The sequence below is a fragment of the Sitophilus oryzae genome, unplaced genomic scaffold (assembly GCF_002938485.1).
Source record: "Sitophilus oryzae breed Bouriz unplaced genomic scaffold, Soryzae_2.0 scaffold_860_pilon_pilon, whole genome shotgun sequence".
Taxonomy (NCBI): domain Eukaryota; kingdom Metazoa; phylum Arthropoda; class Insecta; order Coleoptera; family Curculionidae; genus Sitophilus; species Sitophilus oryzae.
Window position 1 is genome coordinate 1,489,184 of NW_022147484.1, and position 25,311 is coordinate 1,514,494.

The window sequence follows — 25,311 nt, forward strand, 5'->3', positions numbered from 1 at the left end:
TTGTTTCTCAGCTTCAATCTACTGAGGTGTTCGTTGAAGAGACAGTGTACTATTGAAACCCCGTGACAATCGGAAAAATGTTTTAATCAATTAATTTTAAACAACTTAAATCAAGGAAAATCTTTGATTTTTCTCAGTCGTAAGTCCTGAGGAACTTTTTCGAGTGTCTTAGGCCGTTGGAGCATTTCCATTCCCAGGTTACGAATGGAGTCTTCCAGGTTCTTCAGTTCCCTTTTAAGTTGGTTTCTGCTTGGAAAGCAGAACGGTTCTGGTCCAGTTAATGGAGTGTTCGCTCCTTTTCTAGCTATATCGTTTGTTTTTTCATTGCCTTCTATCCCTTGGGAAGCGGACACCCAGAGAAGAGGACTTTATTTTCTTTGCCTAATTTGTTCAGCTTTTCGAGGCATTTTTTGTTTTGTGTTACTGAGTTGATCGCTTTTAGTGCTGCTCGACTATCGGATAATATGGCTATTTCCTGTTTTCGATAGTTCCTATCTAAGATAAATTGTACGCATCTTTCTATAGCGCAGATTTCTACCCTTGCTGGGTCTGGGGTAAGGTGGTGCCCATTGGTTCGGAGTATTTAGTTTTCGACCTAAATACTCCTATCCCTGTCCCTGCTTTGGTTTTGAAAGCATCAGCATACCACGTTATGGTATAGTCTTTTACATGCTGAGCAAACGTTTCTCTCTTCCAATCCTTTTTACTGCTTAATACTAGAGAGAGGATCCAAGAATTTACAACTTTGAGAAACATCTCAAAGTTGTAAATTCTTGGATATCATCATCATCCACTGGGAGTTAGAGGAGTGGAATTCAATCACAAAATTTTTGATGATTTTTTCACATCATATTTACGAATACTGAATTTTAAATGCAAGGTTTACCAGTTTGTCAAACAAATTATACTATATTTTGCTTTAATAAATGGCAAATAACGAAATTCTACAAATAACGACTGGATCGGTTACAGTATTGCTAAAATACTTGACATCTATTTCTGACTGTTGAAATATTGCAGCTTCAGTGGACAAATTAAATATAATATCCATTTTAAAAGTGAAGGGGCGTTTCAAGTTCTACAATTGGGTACAATGATACTAGATTTAGACGCTGTTCCTTTCTGCGAGATAAAATGAAACAAAAAATATTATGAAATGTTTTTAAGAACCTAATAGCCATAGGAAAATGAATCATTTTTGTATGATAAACAATCTGGTCGCTGGTCGCTTATTTTTAAATATTTTTGCATATATAAAATGTTTTAGTTCCTTTTTATTTATCTCCATTATAATTCATGCTAAGACGTTTTTAATTATGTTCTTCAATTTTAATTAGCTATCATGAAAAGGAATTAAATATCAATAGCAAATAATTTTAAATATATTTTTTACGATATTTAGTAGTAATGTCGTTTATGTTGTTCACCTCCAAGTCTAAAAATAACACAGTATTTTGATACAAATATCATATTTCGAACATATGGTATTTATATTTCAAATAATACCGTTTAAAATCATGAAAATGCAAATTATACTAACTGCAAAAGTACACTTCATTAGTATTTAAACGATGATCAGAGCAGCGTTGAAAAAATATTATACAGTATGTTTTAAATCTGGGATTTCAGTGAATTTACTACATCCTTGATGATGTCATGCTGTATAATTGAACAGCCTTCTCTCAAGGTAACAAGGCTCATCTTCAGTCATCAGTATGAAAAGAAAAATATTTTTTTCACTAAGAACATAACAAAGCAATTACTGATATTCTAAGCTATTATTCAAAATGTTTTTGTTTGTTAGATTTATTTTTAGAATCAGCTCATTCATTTTCAGTCTTTTTAACTATTGCATTAGTGTCTACAAAAACACTTTGAAATTTTTTATGCACAAAGTAACAATATGTTTAGTATTGGTATCTTATGAATTGTTACTTCCTATTATTTTTTATTATAAATCAGTACATGTTGATGATTTCAATGTAAAATAATTTTAAGAAAACAAGGATTAAAATTATAGAGAATAACAAAAATCTCAAATGTTTGTACAACTGTTTAAAATTATTGAGCTTTTGCCAGAACTAAGTATATTAGATAAGATTTTTGAGATGGGGCTATTGGCCTGTTCTGCTGCAGCCTTTACAGATGTATTGTGTGTGTGTGGTTCTCTTTTAATCTTTAAGTTACATTCTCCAGTCCTGTCCTATTCAAAAGTCCGATGACTTGGATACTATACTCTCACTTCTTATTAATGGCTTATTATAGCTTAATACAAAGAACCGCACATTTGTCGGGCTGCAACTTTTTGCAGCCTGCATAAAAAGCTGCAGAACCTGCTTTTGCACTGACATTAAATGTGTCCTACCGTCCTACCGTTTCTTCTTCTGATTGAAAAAATTTGCACATGGTTTTGTCCATCAATCCTATCAGTTTTAGATGCCTATTGAAGTTGCAATGATGCCTGTTAGTAGAATTACTACATTTATCACATTTTCCTGCATTTGATTATCAGGCCTGCTATAAAATTTGGCTAATGTTCGACTACGGATTTTTATACGTACCTAGCCGTATATTAAGATTTTCTTACTTGTTTTTATGTAATAATATTTTTTACTGCATCATGAACCACAGACCTTGAATCGCTTTAAAAATACCATTATTTGCTAATAATTTAATTGAGGAAGAATTTCGTTCCATCATGTTATTAGTAAAGCAAATAATAAAACGTTTACCGTAAAATGGGGTGAATAGAAACAGTTTCGTAGGCTATTAGCGATATACCGGTTGATAAAAATGTGGTATTATTTTCCCGAATATTTTAAAACATGGGTCTTTGTTTGTTCTTTTCGTATACATATAATTTGATTTTTGAAAAATATGCATATAAATATTAAATAAAAATAACATTTGTGTTTCTATTCACCTGCTATTCGGGAGAATAGAAACACACATTGATGTTAATGTTTTTATCTATTCTACTTCCAACAAGGTGATTAGAAACAGTAAATTATTACATATTTAAGTAGGTTTAACAATAATTAACAATACATATAATATGGCAAACAGTGCTGCCACAGATAAAAATATAGTTTTTACATTTTATTGTGTATTACCAATGATAGAAAAATTAGATATGTGGACTCCTTTTACTTTGAATATTTTTAATCGTGATTTGATTTTTTTCAGAAATTTTGTTTCTATTCACCACTATGTTTCTATTCACCCCATTTTACGGTATCGTTTAAATGTTTCACAGCATCGGTAAAAATAATAAATTGATGATAACTTTAGATATATGGAAAACATTCAAATCTATTAGAAATATAAAATATATACAAGGTGTCCCAGAAATAGATGCAAGTATTTTAACTGGTAGTATAGTTCAACCCCAGAAACGCGTCTATGAGGTTTTTCGCGAAAAAATTTTTTGGAAAATTCGAAATTTTTTGAAAAATTTTTTAGAATATTTTTTAGTTTTTAGATAAAAAACATAATTTCTTCATAATATGGCAACATAGGTATTAGATTAAATTTACAATCCGAATCAATGTGTAGTAATTTAACAATTTCGCAAGTTAATAATATTATTTTTTTTTAAAGGTTAGATTAGGTTGTAGAGGATCAAGGCAAATTAATAAAACTGCGTTTATCTCATCAAGGAGCCTGATATCGACAAAATATCAAGAGACAAATTTTAGTCAGCCCCATTAAACGGCGTACATTATTTCGCCCACAAGAGAAAAAAAATGTGGCGTACATGCTTTTTTTTAAACAATATTCCAGTGATTACCCATATGCCCGTCCCTGGTGAAATATGTTGACACCCTTTTAGCATTAAAATATGTCTCACTTATAGTAACTTTTTACCCTCAAAAAGTACGTGAAAGAAAATTATAATAAATCGAAAAAATAGAAGACTAAAACCCCCTGTAGCTACGAAACAAAGCAGAATCGGACCTATGTTGATATGAAAAATAAATCTTATTTTTACGTGAGGCATCTCTCCACGATAGATGGCACATGAACTATTGCTTTTTGAAACACCCTGTATAATTTCTTAAAATTAGTGGCGACTCGTGAATCGTGAATTCTGGTCGAGGGTACAGCCTTCAGAAAAAAAAACGCTCTACTGCTTTTAGTACATAAAGTTTATCCCTCTAGTTTTAATGCTAGAATTAACATTATTTATTATTTTTAACTGCAACGTAACTGTTGGCGTGGAAAGGACGATCGATGATAGTCATCTCTGACGCCGTTTTTTTTCGATCGTATAGAATAATCATGTACTCAGTTATATACCTACTTTTTGTTCTTTTTAGGATCAGCCGCCACTGGTCAAAATATAATATTCGGTTTCATTTTTACTTTTTAGTAAATAAAACTTACGGTGCCCAGTGGCGTAGACCAATCTCAGTCTCGTCTACGAATCTCAAGATGTGGGTTCGATTAAAATAAAAATAGTTTGGGTACCTAGGTCGCCTCAGCCTTAAATGAGAACTTGGGATTCACAATCCTGAGGTAATAATAGGCGGTTGAAGCGTAGTGCTAGCCGCATTACCTTCCTGGTATACCGAACGGCTCTAGTATAGCAAGCTGTACCTTGCTACTCCCAAGGCGCCGAACGAGATATGCGGGAGCTATAATTATTATTAGTAAATAAAACTTTCGTTTTTGTTACAGGATGACGGCGGCATTGAATATTTCAATACAATAGTCGTTCAGCCCCATCTGAAATTAGTCACAAATCAAGGCAAAGGATTTCATATCAGATGCCGTTACGCGACCAGGAATAATTCAGCCTACAATGAGGCTCTAAAAATGGAGTAAGTAGATCTAAGCTGTTCACTGAACACACTGTATATATTAATGATGTTTCAGTCCAACCAATTCACCTTCGAACCCTGTAACGGCAATGGCTACCATGCCCGGGTGCAGCATGAAGATTTATTCCGGAGAACCATCCGATCATTTGGTGGCAGAAAACGTAAAGATCGGAGATCCTCTGAGCTTGGTCGTGGCCATAGACGAGCAGGATTTGTATGGAATACGGGTTACAGATTGTGTAGTAAAAGGTAATATTTTTACTAAAACTCCATTTAATGTTATAATACCTAACAGTTTTTTTTTATTTTAATAATTTCTAAATCCTTTCTTTCAAGTCTATGATAGCAGTAATATCAAGGTACCAATAAATATTTCTGGTTGTTTCATATTAAGATAAATTAGCCCAAATGTTGCTTTTACAATTTAATAAAACGAGAATGTAAAATCCTTTATTTTCCACTTTTGTTTAATTGCAAACAGTAAAATAAAATAATGTTTTCACCACAGTACCACATTATCAACACTTACTTACTTTTAACTCTGGACGCACATTTCATTAACCATTTTAACATCATCAGCAGAAATAAATTATCGTATGATCGAAAAAATGTTCTGTGATAGGTAGAGTACAATATGATCATTTACGCTGTCATTTGTTTTATATGTAAATTCATATGGAAAAGGTCATTGATCGTCATTTCCCAGCCAACTCGACGCCGTTTTTTTTTATCGTACGGTAGAAAAATTTATTGAGGAATGCTTATTAATATATGGTCAGCCAGTCAGATGACACTTAAGGCGCCAATGGGCTCAAAATAAAAGTCTTGGAATTGCCTGAATGAATTTGGCACTCTGGTAGAGAGAAACAGAATTAAATTATTCTATCCAAAAAAATTATATCTTTTTAAATTATTTTATCTAAGGCGACTAAAAAGCCAACGAACTAGCAAGGCAGTGATCGGAATTTTATCTTGGTCCAGACCTAGTACTGGAAATACTCATGTGTAGTGCAGTAAAACTCTAGACCAAGCAAAAGCAGACCATGCTCAAAAAACAGACCGTGCACAGGCGTAGTAACGGCTTCATTCAAGTAGCTAATCCTAAAACTACAAAGAAACTGTTAATGCTCAATAGGGATAAAGTGCGAATTACAACAGGTCTCTTGACAGGACATATGGCTGTCAATTGCTACCTGAACAAGCTCAACCTGTATTAGGAAAGTCTTACTGGCTATTGGCTACTCTGCTACAGGCTCTGCTATACTAATTCTGAAACAGCAGAGGACACCATGGTGATCCAGTGCCTTTGAGGCTCTTGACCACAAGGCACGCTTTCAGTATGGCGAAGCAAGGCTAGAAGAAACTCTGTTTTTATTCTATCAAGGACCTACACAACCTGGTGAAGGGTACAGAGATAGTCACAGTTTTCCCGGCATAGGACGGCACTTTACTATTGAGAAAATTTGTGTGTGCGCTATGTGCGCATATTTAAAGTGAACCTTCTTACTAACAGCTCTTAAATTGAAGGATTTGAGTGACATGTTTGAAAAAGTATAGTTTAGAATGTTAAAAAAGTAATAAATTAAATAATAAATAATTTGATTCACTTTCACACAATTTATAATAAAATGTCCGTCTGTCCGTCTGAGGACTCCATTCGGGTACCTCTATCCACGTGCTGAGTTTGGTTCCAATTGACTCATAATTAAGAAAAATCCTGATAATTTCGTCCATTTAGCGGCATCGGTTCGAAACGTCGCGCGTCTGGGGCGTCATCCTGTAGCCCGTCCCCAATTATGCCGAAATCGATCCACATTTTTTTTCAATATATGATATCCCAGCCTGATGAAGATGTAAACGAAACGTAGTAGCGCGTCGTATTCAACTTTGCAGGGTGGGACCGTGTGCACTGTCTGCTCACATAGCCTACCCAACAAATCTGGTCGTGATCGGACGACATCAACTTTTAAAGTTTCTTACGTCAAAACTAACTGTCACAGTGACACGTATCGCACACGGTCAAGTTGGCTTTAGTCCAATCTATTGACATACCAAATTTCAATTATATTGGGTAATTTTTTCTAAACCGTAGGCTGTCTTTACCACTTTTCCTCTTCTTGTCGTGTCGCGTGTTGCCTCGCGTGTCGTGTCACTGTCTAGAATTTTCACTCCAAGCGCGCGTAAAGAACTTAAAAAAATACCCTTTGATATAAGCTCAATTCAGTTCAGGTGACTTTATATCATCTGATGATGATTTAACATGATAAGCAAAACGCGCGTTCAGTGTTGAAAGTATAGTGTATTGGTGTATTGTGCTGAATTAGTTATTTTACTGTTGTAACGCTAAATGTTCTAACCCCAACTGTAAACTGCAAAGAAGCAATAATATTCGCTAACTATCTCACGCTTATAATTCCAACACTGTGGAGAAAATTGTAATGGCCGAAGTGTTCTTATACTACTGCCATTTTCTTGACTATTTTTCTTTACAACAATAGATTTAATTTATTTAAGTATTAATTTATTTTCTATTACACAGATGGTCTGGGATGGGGCGAACAAAAACTGATCGACTCAGATGGCTGTCCAACCGATCCAGAAATAATGGGGATGTTCCAGTATTCTGGTGATTCCAATAAAGCAGAAGTTCAGTTCAAGGCTCACAAATTTCCGTATATCGCATCGGTTTACTACCAGTGCAACGTGAAACTTTGCCTCAGGGTAGAAGATGGATGTAATATGTCGGTAAGTATAATAACATCTGGAATAGTTTCCTGGTTTTCTTATTTTTCTATACAGGGTGTCCCAGAAATAAGTGCAAGTATTTTGAGGGGTGGTAGATATCGATAAAAGAAACATATTTTCTCTTTATCGTTTTTCAACTATGTCCAAAATAAAGAACAATTTACTTTGAAAATTTCCAAAAAAAATATTTTTTGCTAAAATTTTGAGCACTGGAGGTTTTCTGTATTTTCTTTCTTATCAATTTAACCTAGTACCTATGTTGCCATGTTATCAAGAAATTATGTTTTTAACTAAAAACTAAAAAAAATTCAAAAAAATTTCTCAAAAAATTTCGAATTTTCAAAATTTTTTTTTCGAGAAAGAAACCTCATAGGCGTGTTTCTGGAGTTGAACTATACTACCAGTTAAAATACTTGCACTTATTTCTGGGATACCCTGTATAAGAATGTTATCCTAAATACCATGTATGTGTGTATTACATCCTTAGATTATAGATTTAACATAGAGCCCTCTATGCTAATGTCGTTTACTTCGTGCTGATTAGATCTTTTGATATTACTATTATTGATTTTTACTATTATAACAACAAAATATTTAAGTTAGTTGACAAGGGTTAATTATTTGACTTTGAAAAAGCATCAAGTCATCTTATAGTGCATACAAGATTTTGTTTTTTAATTCATCATTATTTTGGTATTTTTTGATAATTTTCAAAAAACAATGCAATAATTGATTTTTTTTGTGAACTTTTTAATTATTGGCATTTCGAGAAAAATGCATTCTTCATAAAAAATTGCTTTCCTGAAATGATTAATCCCATCTGGTTCCATCCAGTGTTGGATATAAGCCTCTTCTAGGTTTTTCCATGCTTCGCGATCTCTAGCCATCTTATCCATTGTCTTCCTCCCACTGCCCTGAAGTCATCGACCCATCTCTTATTTGGTCGGCCCACACATCTTGTTGTTCCCCTAGGTCTCCATAGGATGACTTTTTGGGACCATCGGTCTGGATCTTGTCTTGCCACATGTCCTATCCATTGCCACCTCAGACACTCTTTTAACAACATCTATTAATTTTGGTTTTTGACGTATGTGGGTGCTCCGTATTTTTTCCCTAATGGTGACTCCGAACATGATTCTTTCCATGGCTAAGCACAGGTAGAATGCAGCTGTCGTAAGCCTTTTTCTTTAGATTGATGGGTACCTTTTTATCCTTGAAAATATCGCTCATATTTTCAAATTCTACCCATGCCAAACGGATCCTGCATTTGATCCCCGTATTTTGGTTCTCCTTACCCAGCTTGATTTTATGACCTAAATATATATAATGGTCTACGTATTCAATAATAACGTTGCCTACTGTAATGTTTTGGATATTGTTGCTCATTATCTTGGTCTTCTTCAAGTTCATTTTAAGTTTCTGGGATTGGTCATTTAGCTCCTTTAGCATGGTGTTCAGTTCTTGAATGTCGGTGCTCAGCAAGACAATATCGTCTGCGAACCTAAGATGGCTAAGGTATACTCCATCGAAGATTAGACCTTTATTTTCCCATTCTTATTTCTTGAAGACATTTTCCAGTGCCATGCCAGTGTAAATAACTTGGGAGAGATGGTATCTCCTTGTCTCACGCCCTTTGCCGAATGAATTTTTTTCTGTTTTGAGGTCATAATCTAATTTAACTTGGAAGGTTGCACTATCATAGATATTTTTAATAATGGAATAATATCTGGAATTAATTCTCGCATCCTCCTTTGCAGCTAGAAATGACCAGGTTTCGATGCTGTCAAAGGCTTTTTGGTAGTCTACTAATCCCGTTTAGACTTTTATAATTTTCATACTCTTTCAGTGGAAATTAAAAATTTCCGATAACTATTAAGGCTATTATCACATCACCTTTTTCGTAGCATTGAACTAAATAAATTTTCTGATTCTTTAACATTAACAGCAATAAATATCAATAATAATCTGTCAAAGAATGAAAACGAAATTATATTACTCTAGAAACGCGTTTTGAAATTTAGGTTACAGTTCAACCATAATTTTTTTTAATTTCTTTAAAATGGTATGGAAATATGGAAAAGTATAAATAAGATTAACCATTTTAGAACAAGCAAAATTCTTATGAAGAATGCATTTTTCTCAAAATGTTAATAATAAAAAAGTTATTCCTCTTGTAAAAGCTATCCGGGAACATACGGTTTCAATTTGTCAAATATGGGATCCCGTGTGCAGATTTGTGATACAATATTGTGCCATACCTTAAAATTTTCAGAAAACCTTGTAGAATATGAATATTGATGGGCCCTCTCTAGAAAATATGGTAGAGGGGTATATTTTACCCCTTTAACACCCCTAAAGGAACAAAATTTAAATTAAATGAAATTATGGAAACAAATTGTTGCATAATTTCAAAAACTCTTTTTTTGATTTAAGATAACAAAAAATATGGTTTAAAAAGTGACAAGGGGTGATTTTTACCCCTTGCGACGTAAAGGGGTAACTTTTAATGTATGCGTGTTACTTAAAAATACTATATTCTTTTCATGTTTCAAATTTTAAAATAAATCTAAATTAAAATTTGCACTGGAGTATCAGAGGGTGGTATTCACCCCTTATAATATGTCACCCCTAAAATAAGAAAGTTTTCTTTTTATGTTTTAATAAATAAATAATTTTAATAAATATCTAAAGTAAGCACAACTTCATTGTTTAAATAAAGTGTAAGAACATGCGAATGTAGTTTTCTTACCCCAAGCACATTTTCTTATTAAGTTGTTATAAAGTTATATTATGGTTTTATATTTTTCACTTTTTAGCATTATTTTAATATTTTTACTCGTATTTTTATAATTTTTATAATATTTTTATAATGTTTATAATTTTTATAAAAACCAAGTCAGGGATAGTAGAGCTTAAACAAGATTTAAGCATGTTTTCACGATGCGTTCTTATATGTAGAAGTCGTGCTGATTTAATCTTAAAGGAGATTATTAGAAAATATGAATTAACTGCCTTGCCACGGTCTTTATTTTATCCCGATGGCTCAATGATTCATGGCCAGGGAAAAAGTTAAATTAGACATCTTCTGGCAGAGCTTGTTCACAATGATTCCAAAATTAGTGATATGGATGTAGATATCTTAAAAGAGTCTTATAATGTAGCAGTTGTCGATGGTATGGCAGATGTGCAAATATTATCGTTTAAAAATGTGGAATACTTTTCTGATTTGTCAAATCAGTTTTCAACCAAGATTTAAAAAAAAATATTCTACATATTCTGAAGTTCACGTTGACTCGTATAAACACCACTCTTTGAAATCAATGGAAAAGATCAGAAGTCAAAAACGAGCAGACCCTATACAATATATAGTTAGTGATAAAACTAGTCTTAAAAACACAAATCTAAAAAGCTGCTCTCATGCAACGACGAAAGGGGAAATTACACAATAATCTCAAAGTGTTATGTTCCTTGGAAAATTTCATATCGGCTACAACTGCTTGTGACAATATGACGGACTTGCAGAGCTCACACGAAGAAGCTGATCCAAAATTAATACTTCATTCCGTACATGCATCTAAGAGAGGAGTCAATAGGATAAGAATATTTTCACCAGATACTGACGTTTTGTTACTTGCTTTGAGATGTTTTCCTTTGTTTCCAGAAAACACAAAGTTTGTAAGCATCGGATCAAGTAATCAGGAGATACGTTTACGATCAATTTATGATTCGTTGGGAGAGTTAAAGGTAGAAGCTCTTCCAGGACTTCACGCATTGAGCTGACGTTACAGGTGCCTTCAAAGGTAAATCAAAAATTAGCTTTTGGAAAAAGTTTCTAACAGCTTCTCCATCTACACTTCAGGCGTTAGCTGCTCTTGGGAAAAATGAAAGTCTGTTATTGAATAAATCGAATCTTTTATTTGCAGTGTGTATTCATCAACAAAGAAAAGCTTTAGCAAGTTATCCGACCTGCGATGGTGGATCTTTAGCCAAAAACAAAATTCCAGCGATAATATGCCACCAACCTTAGCAGCTCTGAAACCAGCAATACTGAGATGCCATTATCAATGCAGGGAATAGTATAGAGACATACTTCCCCATCCTTGTTTACCACCAGCAGCGAAATATGGGTTAATGGTGAATTTGAACCCATAATAGGTGATCTTCCCTGCGCCCCTGATGAAGTGTTAAATTTAGTGAGATGTTCCAAAACTAATTGCTCCCAACGCTGCAAATGTGCCACTTTAAGTGTGGTATGCACAGAGATGTGTGCATGTGAAGGAAACGTTGATTCTTAAAAAAAAATCGTAAATGTCGGTTTTGTAGAAGAAACCAGCTTGGATTCGGATGACTCAACGGATGACGAGTGTTATACTGTTCGATAAAATGGTAACATTTAGGGACTGTGCCCCTCTTTGCCCTCTCCCTCTTACTACAAAAATGCCTCATTTAACAAACATTTATATACCGTTTCTCTAGCTCTGTTTTATTTGATATATAAATATTAATGAACATCTATATAAACATTCATCAGTGTTTCTATAAACATCAACACTTATATAGCCAAGAAGGTTTTTTTAATACTTATTGCTATTTAAAACAAAACTAACATTTATAGGTTAGGCATTGATTATATGGCGTAATCGTATATTTTTAACCCCCAATGACTTAGGGGTGGAACAATTGGAAGTATTTACAAGTTCCAAAAACAGTTTTGTATTAAAAAATACTCGTTGTTAAAATTAAAATATATTCAATACATTTTATTAAGCGAATTTACATTATTTTATAATGGGGTGAATATAGGGGGTTGTTTCTTCCCTCAGACGCATTTGCGAGAGAGGGCCCATCGATTCTTGGAATCTGTGTGGTATTATGAAAATTTTAAGGTATCGCCCAATATTGTATCACAAGTCTGCAAACGGAATACAAATTCAAACTGGACTACTATGTAGGTAAGTTTATGAAGAAAAAATATAAAGCTTATAAAAAAGTTTATGAAGAAAAAATATTAAATAAATAATAATAATTATTTTTAAAGTTTCTTAAAAATAACCATTTATAAAATAAATTATTTATTTTTAAGCGAAAAGTTAATTGCTTTAGCCATAAAACCAACCGAATTAAAAGTTAATTTATACACCTTTTATTTTCTTTCTAAACGTCTGATGCTATTAAACGCCTGCATTTGCGTTTATTTCTAAAACCGTTAAATCCTATTCGTTATAGACACACCCTGAGTACTATACTAGGTAGGTACTTATTCGGTTGTACCATCAACTACAGCTATGCGCTTCGATAGACATCTTCGTCGGGTCATAGGCGCTATTCCTCTGATCCTTAACCTTATAACGGGCTTTGCAGCTTTTTCAGGTGTTTTTTCGAAAAAAAATCACGTTGCGTGACACGTCACTTGGAGCTGGTTTACTCACCTAAGAGAGATGTTGTCTATTATTTAGTGTGATCCTGGTTTAATGAGACTTTAGACGGAAACATAACCTTGAGTTTTCTTATACCTAATTAGTAGATACCTATATTTTTAAAAGACTCTATTTTAACGAAATACAAACTTCATGGGATACGAGTTTTATAGGATATTTGAGAGTTCGTAGCCATCAATAAAACTGGCAAAACCGTGAAGGGGTTTCGATATGGCTGATATTTTATGAATTTGTTTTACGTGATAAATTCGATTTCCATCTTAGTATATTACTTCTACTTGTAGGAGGAACCACCTACAATGTTTTTAACTGCTGTGAATAGTAATAACATACGATAAAAGAACGGCGTCAACGATGGCTATGAAATGAAGATCGTTGTTATTTTATGTGTAAAATTATATGGGAATGTCATCGATCGTCATTTCAGAGCCAACTGGACGCCGTTTTTTTTTGTCGAGCATATGGTATAACCTTTCGTCCATACCTGTATTACTCTCCTATCGAGATAAAAAATATACATTTTTCCCGTTTTGGCCCAAATGACCGGTTTTGATTTGTTTGATATTAATTTTTTTTATACAGGGTGGCGCACCTCATTCGGCTCGGTTGATTATACGAAAACGAAAAGATGCAGAAACAAAATATTTTATGGGTATATGTGGGGAGGCAATGTGCACAATTTAAAATTATTTTGAAATATACAGGGTGTCTCAGAACTAAGATCCATACCAAAGTTATATTTTTTCTTATGGAACACCCGGTATTTTATTTCATTTTTGGATTTTTGGGTCCAAAAAAAGGCATTTATTATAAGGGTTAAATATGTTTAAAATCATTGGTTTTTGAGATATTTAAAGATATCTAAATATGCATGGTACAAGAGAATTGATTATCAACACCATGTACATTACTTTTCAGAATTAATTCTTGTGCTGAGTTTAAAGGTAAAGAAATAAACTTTACTGGAAAATGTTATTGTTTCCTTAAATTTATACAGGGTACCAAAAATTAGTAATATATTTTAAGGATTTATTTTACATAAAAACTTTGTTATTTCAAATGCAACACCCTGTATTCTTTTAAATAAATCGAAGCAGATTTAAATGCTCTTTTAAACTATATTAGGGTTTCCTATACCTATCTATCTCAGATTTTGAATAAAAAGCGATTTTTAAATAAAATGACAATCAAGATGGCTGGTATCGACATGGCAATTTTCTAGTGACAGTTAGTACCCATGATACAAAGAATACAAGGTATGATATTGCGCAGGTTGGTCACTACGTCACAGGTGATAAACGGCACCATTGGTCGGCAAGCTCTACGCGCCAATTTCAAATTGTCAAACAGATTGTGTCATCTGTGAAATTTGATTGTGTCAAAATGTGAAAATAATTTTTCAAATGTCAAGCTCGATGATTTGACATAACTTTTGGGGTTATGTCCTGATTCTTCCCTATTTTAGGTCTTTTTTTATTAGTGGCAATTGAACAATATGGATATTTTTTTGTATGGCGTATGACGTCACAGGTGGTATGCGCAAACTTAACGAAATTGGAGCCGCTATCGATCATACCTTGTTTTCTTTGTACCATGGTTAGTACCTATTTTCAAAATCGACTTTAGTGTACGGACATTATTATTTAAACAGTTTACTAAAATTTACCCACAATAGTTTAATAAGTAAGTATTCTTTATTTTACGAAGAAAAATACAGCCATATTTGCTGGTAGAACGAATGGACATTCTAGGAATTTTATTTTGTGAGGAAAATTATTTCTTGGCCTCAAGAGCTAATGCTCAAAGATATCCAAATAGGAATCTTCCTGATAAGCGTTCCTTTGAAAAACTGCTTGTCCTATTTCCCATTTCACAGAATTGGTAGTGTAGTTTATAAAAAATCTATTAGGCAGAAACCTGTCGTTGGAAGTGAAGAAATTGAATTTGCCGTAATTGGCTCTTTTATAAAAAATCATATATCTACAAGTTATCGTAAAATAAAACAAAGAACTACTTCTTTGTTTTTCTTGATAGAATAATAAATACATATTAATAAATATTATTTATTAAACTATTGTAGGTCAATTAAATAAAAGTAAACTGGTATAGATTTAAATAAAGTCTATAAGCTAATGTCGATTTTGAAAATAGTTACTAACTGTCAATTGTCTGAAAATTGCCATGGCGATATCACCCATCTTGATTGCCATTTTATTTAAAAATCGCTTTTTACTCAAAATCTGAGATAGATAGGTATAGGAAACCCTAATATAGTTTGAAAGAGCATTTGAATCTGCTTCGAATTATTTAAAAAAATACAGGGTGTTGCATTTGAAATAACAAAGTTTTTATCTAAAATAAATCCTTAAAATAGATCACTCATTTTTGGTACCCCTGTATAAATTTAAGGAAGCAGTAACATTTTTCAGTAAAGTTTATTTCTTTGCCTTTAAACTCAGCTCAAGAATTAATTCTGAAAAGTAATGTATAGGGTATTGATAATCAATTCTCCTGTAGCATGCATATTTAAATATCTTTAAATCTCTCAAAAACCAATGATTTTAAACATATTTAACCCTTATAATAAATGCCTTTTTTTGGGCCCAAGAATCCAAAAATGAAATAAAATACCGGGTGTTCCATAAGAAAAAATATAACTTTGGTATGGATCTTAGTTCTGAGACACCCTTATATTTCAAAATAATTTTAAATTGTGCATATTGACTCTCCATATATACCCATAAAATATTTTGTTTCTACATCTTTCCGTTTTCGTATAATCAACCGAGGCGAATAAGGTGCGCCATCCTGTATATTGATGAATTCTGAGTATAATAGAGCTAATTTAAGCAAAGCATTTACTAATAAAACAGAAAGTATTGGTTTAAAAAAAGTTTGAAGTTGAAAAGAGCGACAGAAAGCGCGAAAGGTGTTAATTTTGAATTTACAATATTGTATCAGAATTGTGTCATGTTCAGACATTTTTGAGACAGGAATATATAAATCGTTATACAAGGGTGGTCCGAATTGTATTCGGGAAACTTCGGCAACATATTGTAGTGCGACCTGGTTACTCAACAATTGTTTGTTTAATATTTTATTAATTATTGCAACAATAACAAAAGCATAGTATACCATCTTTTATAACTAGGTTAGCTAATTCGAATAAATGTAGTCAAAGGGTGAACATGTGTTTGATTTTTGCTGTATTGGAATGAGACATCACATGGCGATCCTGCCTACGGGCTTTAATTTAAATAATTAGTTATCCAAAAGTTTAGTCAAGCTGTATAGTCTAAAGTGAATGTGGAAAAGTGAAAGTAGTGGAACAAGTTAAAATAATTTACCATGGGGAAGACAAACTCTATTCGGAACTAACCGATAACGGTGTGGTCAACTCCGCAATTTTATCATAGAACAGGAGAACTGTTTTACTTAATTTTATCTGCAGGATGTGCTGCCGAAGTTTCCCGAATACAGTTCGGACCACCCTGTATTTTGAATGTTACGTAATTTTATTAAAAATATTCGAAATTCGAAATTGCGGTTTTAAAATTAATAATTCGAATATTTTTAATATCCGAATATTCTGTTGAGAATCAAATGAATACTAAAAATGAAATGCATACTAGAATCGAGTAGGGGAGATCGGGCTGTGATGGTATACTAGATGGCACACTTGCATTTTCTTCATTCCTGTAATGTTAGGAACATTGTAATCAACATCTAATAATTAATTTAGTTTGTTTCTATGCCACGTTTAATGGTTTCGCATAATTGCGATTGTTTTTTTTGAAGACAAACTCAAAAACAATTTTGTCAATTTTTTAGGTCAACTTTAAAACTGGCCTTTTTATTAATGTGACAGATAAATGGTAGAGTGAGGTTCTCTAACTGTGTATTTTTTGAAATTTCTTTATACCGGGTGCGTCTCAAGAGTGGCCTACCTTCTATAACTTTTTTATTTTTTCAGATAAAAAAAACGACATTTGGTATGTTAGTATATGACATAAATTAGGATTGATTGACGTATTAAATTGTTTTTGGTTACTTCCTGTTTTACCGGAAATGCCTACAACTTTTAATTTTTAAACGGCACCCTCGGTATTTTTTTACTTTATTCGATAGAAAATGACATTCTGAATAGAATGCCACATCAGATGTCAACTTTTGACATTCTCGCTTAATAAAAAATAGTATTTTAAATTTCAATCTAGAGTGCCATGGCTATGTTAAAAAAATAATTCTTAATCAAGGAGACTTAGAAAAATAGATTTGATCGTCTAATGTTTTTAGCAGGATTGGAAAAAATCATGATTCTTTAAAAAAAATCAAAAAAATCAGATTTATTTGATTTAAATCAATTTTTTTTTTATTTCAATCAGATTTTTTTTTATTTAAATCAGATTTTTTTTATTTTAATTCAAAACAATATTTAAATCGGATTTGCAAATGACTAGGACTTATTTCCAATTAAAGTCCTATCCTAAATGGCTAAATCTTTATAACTCTGTTCGTTATCGATAACATTAATAATTCTAGGGTGCGTTTGTCATTTTTCCACATCGGTCGCCAATATATTTCGCAAAAAAGTCGCTCGCTTCAGATCAAAAGGATTTTTTTTCAAACGTCTCAAAAGTATTAATTTTTGTCATTTTAACGCCTAGGTATAAAAGTAAAGCACTGTTACGCCTAAGCACAAAAGTACAAAAATATATTATTAAACTGATATAAAGTGTCAAATTCAACGAGTGTACAAATTGTTGCTTGATTACTGTTATATTATTTTCAATATTTGAAATTGATTAAAAATGATTTATAATTTATAATGTTTTAAAAAAATAGTATGCAAGTTCTATTAGGAGTAAAAATGTACTTTTTGTGCTTTCTTGTAACGTCGGAATAGCTTTACGATGGTCCTTCAAAGGAGTATAATTCATCAAAAAAAGTGTAATTTTTACTCCTAATAAAACCATACACTATTGTTCGGAAATACTCTTAAGTCGAGAATGAAATTAGTATTATCTAATGTCAAAGTGTAAAATACTTACTGAGGTAAGAATTTGGAAAAATACAACCATTTCAAAAAAAAAATAAAACAACATATTTCCTGACAACGATTATTATAGATTCTCATAGGGAATGAAGATATAGTCTCTATATCAGAAGAACCTAGTTCTGCACTAGACTGCGAATGATATGTATTCGAACAGCGAATTTTTGTCACTTATACCTCTGCTTATACATAAATTTTAAAATAAATCCCCGCGTTTAGCGGTCTAATGGATTCACACGAAATTACTTCAAAAATCGGTCCAACATTTAAATTGATGAATAGATATTTTTATATAGTTTTATAACATTTACATGCAATTACTTTTCGATTTATTATCTCAATTATCTGTTATATCTTTTATAGAAATATTTTTTATAGTTTTCTAGGACACATTTTTATAACTTTTACAGTTATTTTTTTATTTATAATAAAGTTTTAATAATTTTTTTTTTGATTTAAATCAATGATTAAAATTTAAAAAATCACTTGATCATGCCAACCCTGGTTTTTAGTGTCTTGTCCTGACCGGTTAAAAAATGTCCAAATCGTAATTTTAATCATATCTCATCTTTTTCAAAAGGAACGAGGGTGGCTCATTAGTATATTTGGAAAAATGCATTTTTTATGAATAATTTGATACCACACACATGGTATCTCGAGTCAAATTTTCGTTTAGTTAAAGTTAAAGTTAAAATTTCAAATAAACCATATGCGAAAATGCCAAAAATTCTATTCAGAGTGTTATTTTCTATCGAATAAAGTAAAAAAATACCGAGGGCGCCATTTAAAAATCAAAAGTTGTAGTAATTTTCGGTGAAACAGGAAGTGACCGAAAACAATTGAATACGTCAATGAATCCTAATTAATGTCATATATTAACATACCAAATTTCGTTTCTTTAATTGAAGAAAAAAAAAGTTATAGGGGTGAGGCACTTTTGAGACGACCCGGTATAACCGATTTTAAATTATCACCCTTTGAAAAATGAATGCCATCACAGCGGCTTCTCCCCTATTTCGATTATTTGTATTCGAGTTTTCCCTTTCCTAATGCTGTATCGGTTCCACATCATTAATCTTAAGCATAACTGCATAACCACATCTTTGATTATGCAGTACTATATAATATATATTTTACTCCCCTTAGCCCCCCAACTGCAACGACATCCCCGGCTCCAGAAACAGGAGGCAGGCCGTGGCCCCCGATCAGTCCGAAGGCACCCCGGCCACCATCGAGGTGTACAGCGGCCTCTACGTCAACGAAGCTAACGACCTCGCCAAAGCCAACCAGGACGACGATTCGGTCTTCAGCGTCAAGGTAAGAGATAGAGGAAGATGGGACGAGAACCACTTCTAAAATAAGCCTGGGTAATGTGTGCATAACTCGGAGCGATAAAAACGTTGATGCATTTTCATAATTTTTAGTTGTTGATCTGTGTTATAAGAATTTATAAAGGGTAAAGCTGGAAAAGAAAAATGAGAGGACAACTTTTAAAGATGAGACTAGAAAAAAAATCCTAAAAATCAGGTGTTTTACCTGATTAAAACTGACATGTAAAAGGTTTTATAACTGTAACTTTAGTAACTTTATGGGCCATTAAAGCAATACTGCAAAATCTAGGGATAATAGTCGAGAAGAATCAAGAAAAAAAACTGACCTTATGAGTCTTAAGTAGGGTTGTAGCCAACCGTCCTCTATTCCAGACATTCCTCTTTTTGATCTCATTATCTCTTTTCTGTCACGTATTGAAAAAGTCCTCTTTTTACATACCAAACTCAAAATCTAATAAATATTCGTCTATCGCCAAAATGCTTTAAAAAATTGTTAATCTGTGTCTATCGCTACTCCCACTTGTTTGCACGGAAATAAGAGTGAAGAAATATTTATGTTCAAGAAATATTTGTAGAAGAGATAAACATGTTTAACTATTTTGTTTACTTACTGTAACTGAAAAAAAAAGTTTGTTGAAATTGGTTTGTTTTATTTTACTGTAAGTGTTCATTTTTATATTTTATCCTTTGCAATATTGTAAAGTGCGTCTGCTGGATCTGTGTCTATGAAAGGAATGCGGACAAAAAACATTTAAATAAACAACAATATATTTTATACGTCGACTTGACGAGTACGTCACCGCAAATCGCTCCGCCCACTCATTTTATTGGCTACTTGCAAATTTATCGAATTTTTATTGATGAGACGCGTCGTCTAATTTTTTACGAAAAACATAGAGAGAATATCGTTTCCCCTCTCACGGGTACCCCGTAGCTATAGAACGGACAGACGTACTGTACCTATGTCTTCCATACTGGTATATTCTACATAGAAAATGATTTTGTTTCCAATGCGGTACTCTCGAATGAATCCACTTCTCAACACTGCATTTCACAAATCTTTAAAAATAGGTCACAAAACAAGAGAAGCAAAACGCTGTAAATATGTTTTTATGCGTTATTGGTCAAAACCATTTTAAGTGAAAGTAGATTAAGATCTGGTATCAATAATAAATGTGTTAAATATACTAAATTTGCATCTCGAACTTTCGCATCTATGAGCAGCCTTTTCAAATTCTGAACCACTGTGCGTCGCTCCCATCGCCTACCCACCAAATTTGGTCGGACGACATCAACTTTTGACGTTTTTTACGTCAAAACTAACTGTCACAGAGACACGTGTCGTACACTGTCAAGTTGGCCTTGATCCAATCTATCGACATACCAAATTTCATTTAAATCGGACGATTTTTTTATATGATTCATTGATGATGGGGTTTCGTAGTGCACGAAACGTCGTCAAAATATCATGAAAAGATGAGTTACGACGCTCCAAAGATCCATCTCAACTTTTTTCTAAGCCGTTGGCTGTGTGCTTGCCACTTTTCTTCGTGAGTCGTGTGTCGTTCCGTGTCGTATCACGGCCTTGAATTTTTATTCCCAGCGCGTGTAAAGAAGCTTCACTTTTGGTTTGGCACAAACTGGTTTTAAATTTGGAATATTTTAACGGTATCTATAACAATTTCTGCTTTTATCATTTTACCATAATATGCACTTCTTTTCTGTAGTAATTATTTCAGGTCTGGTGATATAAAATGCCTGTTTGATGAAGATGAAGACGACATTCCGCGTTCTCTGATTACTCTGAGGCATTCCACGCTACCCGCGGGCTCCTCTTTGTTTATTACTTGCACTATGAGAGAAAAGTGGTTGTTTTAAAATCCATTACCGAGTATGCAATTGAATATTAAGGCTCACAAAGGCACTTCTAAAGAAAATGATGCAGTTTTATTTTCCTTTGGTTCGTAGATACTAAGTTGGCACGTCATTGAAGTTGTCTTATACCTTCAGGCTGATTTTAAAAATTATTATTATTGTATTGACTGTAAAAGAAAAATTTATGAATATTTCTTTTATGTATTTTAGCAATAACTACACACATTTTTGCGGTTAAAGTTTTTTTTCAATGGGTGATTCTTTTTGATTTTTTTTATTGAATATTTAATTTATAACTATAATATATATGGAATAAGGTGTTTCAAAACTATAGATTTGTCTACAGTGTGTTTCAAAAACATGTACCATCTCTCGTGGGGAGATTCCTCACGTAAAAATTAGATTTATTTTTTATATCAACATAGGTCCAATTATTCTACTTTGTTTTGTAGTTATACAGGGTGTTAAATCTAATTAAAATTTATAACTCTGACATTCAATGCTACTTACAGCAAATTCAAGAAGAAAAATATTGGAATTTAAGATAATCACAGAAATCCTATTTAAAAGTTTTAACATCCTATATGGGAACTTTTTTTATATTTTTTTGTGACGAATCAATGAATACTGATTTAACACTTTGGCCATTTAATGACATTACACAGGTTTGACATTAGAAACATTTAGTGGTTGCTGTTAGCCCTGAATTAAGGCAAATTAATAAAACTGTGTTCATCTCATCTCTCAAATCGACAATATATAAAGAGACAAGAAAGAGAGAAAAAAATCGCTTGCGCACAATTTCTTTTAGAAAAATATTGCAGTGATAACCCAAATGCACGTCCCTCTGTCGACACTTTTTTAGTATTAAAATGTGTCGCACTTATTTTAACTTTTACCCCCATAAAATTTTATTCAAATCGCTAAAAGCACTTGGAAGAAAATTATAATAAATCGAAAAATAATAAATACTATCGTAACTACGGGGAGTTACTGTATCCTGTAGCTACGAATCAACGTAGAATCAGACCTAGTATGTTGATATAGTAAATAAATCTTATTTTTCTACGAGGAATCTCCCGACGAGAGGTGGCACATGCTTTTTGCAACACCCTGTATACTCTTAAAAAAATAAATAAGATATGGGCAAAACAAAATTAAATAATTTTAGACCATATCCATATACTGTTGTATTACTCAATGATGCAGCATTAGTCATTCGTATTTAATTTATTCCATACACACTACTTGGCGTATTTTAATAATGAACCCGATAATGTGTTCCTGCGGATATACTTGTCGAAAGACACTTTGAAAAATGCAACGTCCCCATTGTATTCATGAATGCGTACTCGAGGACCGCCTATTACTATGCAGTACGACAACTCTACAACTTCCTTCGAGTGTTATTTTGAGTAGTAAGTCACTCTCTTTTCGAAGAAATTATTTTAATTCTCATTCCATGCAACCTTAATGATATAGAGGTTGAGTTAAATTCTTTTGCTTTTTTTTATGACCAGTTGACATTGAATGGATAAGTTTATAATAAACTTAAAGAATTTAAAATTGATGCGTACGTGACATTTCAAACTACTCATATTCTCGAAAAAATTATGGATGAAAAATAAATGCGAAATTACAAACAATAAAACATTTATGTGCATTTTTTACAACATAAACGATTAATTATATGTCTACAAAAAACATTTTTTATTTACTAACACATAAATGTATTGTTAACATTTCTGACATTATGAAATTTTGAAAGTGTTGCCAGTGGCGACTCGTGACTTCCAAAGAAGGGTTGGCACAGCCTACACAAGAAACAAAAACTTATCTACTATTTTTAGTACATTCGTTTTACAAGTCTATTCGTTTTTATGTTAGAGATGATGTTATCATTTGATCATTTAAAGTGTAACATAAAATATACCTAATAATACACTTAATTACAATAATACTACTCTATATATACAACTCTATAACACTGATGGATGGAACATCAATAGATGGAATAGGTTTTGAACAAGAATACAAGTATCTGGGAATTGAACAAGCATTTAACATCAAAGAAACATTAAACAGAGAACGGGTTAAAGAAGAATTTTTCCGCAGATTAAATATTGTACTGAGAACCTGTCTGAAAGCAAAAAATTGTTTCGATGCAATCAATACCTGAGCAGCATCTGCACTCACGTTTACATTTGGTATTCTGCCGTGGTCTACTACTGAGCTAAAACATCTGGATCAAAAAGTCAGAACAACACGCACTAAATACAGGATGCACCATCCAAAATCTGCCTTGGAAAGGCTATACTTACCAAGAAGCGTTGGAGGAAGATCTCTTATAAATCTTGAACTTGCACACCTGCAGCAGAAAGAAAGCTTCATCAATATTATTTGTATTTCATCAATATATTAAGGTATTTTTTTACTTTTTTAAAATGAGTGGAAGGGGTTGAAATAAACTACCCCTATCATTCTTGTTAACGAAATTTAAAGAAAAATCTTATCAAATACATGCAAAAAAATTAATTTGGATAGTTTAGTTTGTTTAGAAACTTTTTTACCACTTGTGTTTTTTTGATAAAACTCACCGATTGGAAATTAAAAAATAAAATGTAAAGCATTACATGTCAGGACAAAAAACATTTTTAGATTAAGAATCTAGTGATAATAACGATATAATAATAATCATCTAGATAATAACGTATTGCAGTAGAGTAATGTCTAATAAAATAATATTAGGAACATCCTAAAAAGTAACAGCGGCCGACTAGATTTTTTCCTAAAAAAATTACAGCAGCCCACTAGATTCTTTATCAGAAAATGTTTTTTGTCCCGACATGTAATGCTTTACATTTTATTTTTTAATATCAAATCGGTGAGTTTTATCAAAAAAATACCAGAGATAAAAAAGTTTCTAAACAAACTAAACTATCCAAATTAATTTTTTTGCATGTGATTGATAAGATGTTTCTTTAAATTTTGTTAACAAGAATGATAGGGGTAGTTTATTTCAACCCCTTCCGCTCATTTTAAAAAAGTAAAAAAATTACCAGAAAGTGTGTTTTCATAACAGTAATGCTTCCATAAAATTTTATTAGTCTATCTCTTTTCGTTTTCAAGATAAAAAATAAAAACATTATTTTTCCGCCATCTTTGTACCGCAGTATCTCCCTAATGGTTGACTTTTGACCCAACGTTTATGAAGCAAACTACCCTTTATTTTGAACAAGGAATCACCCCCTGAAGTTTTTCGCATTTGTTTTGAAACACCCTGTATATGAGGGCGAGGCTATACCATAATTAGAAATGGTTGAATAAACTGAAAATGATGATGATGAATATAAAAAGTTAGTTAGGTCTTAAAGATTTTGAAAGTTAGCACTTCAAAAAAAAATTTGAAGTGCTAACTTTGCGTAACTTTACGTCTTTTTTACATTTTTACTATTTTTTTTCTTTGTACCGCAGTATCTCCCTAATGGTTGACTTTTGACCCAACGTTTATGAAGCAAACTACCCTTTATTTTGAACAAGGAATCACCCCCTGAAGTTTTTCGCATTTGTTTTGAAACACCCTGTATATGAGGGCGAGGCTATACCATAATTAGAAATGGTTGAATAAACTGAAAATGATGATGATGAATATAAAAAGTTAGTTAGGTCTTAAAGATTTTGAAAGTTAGCACTTCAAAAAAAAATTTGAAGTGCTAACTTTGCGTAACTTTACGTCTTTTTTACATTTTTACTATTTTTTTTCACTTTCAAAATAAAATATTGTACCTAACTACTTTTCACTGGTATGATTGTAAATAAAATAGTATACAAACATCGAAAAAAAAAACGGATATATTTTTACATTATAATGATGAATCTAGTTTTAACACTATATAACACTATATCTTTTTTCGTATGGTCATTCTCCTCTTCCGATAGAATACAGTTACTCAAACTTATCTCAGGTATCGAAAATGAACTAATCTAATTTATATCCTGCTATAAATTTGTATCAAAAAAGTACCGCATTCAAAAGTATAACA

The 25,311-nt window shown here is 32.4% G+C and overlaps 1 protein-coding gene across 2 annotated transcripts in view; it reads left to right on the plus strand.

Moving 5' to 3' along the window:
- LOC115890250 overlaps nucleotides 1-25,311 on the plus strand; it is a 100,295-nt gene that overhangs the window by 72,833 nt on the left and 2,151 nt on the right. For both annotated transcript variants that reach the window (XM_030910431.1, XM_030910432.1), the window contains 4 exons: nucleotides 4,681-4,823; nucleotides 4,879-5,072; nucleotides 7,363-7,568; nucleotides 19,209-19,379. In XM_030910431.1, coding sequence (XP_030766291.1) covers nucleotides 4,681-4,823; nucleotides 4,879-5,072; nucleotides 7,363-7,568; nucleotides 19,209-19,379 — 714 coding nt within the window. The remainder of the gene's footprint in view (nucleotides 1-4,680; nucleotides 4,824-4,878; nucleotides 5,073-7,362; nucleotides 7,569-19,208; nucleotides 19,380-25,311) is intronic.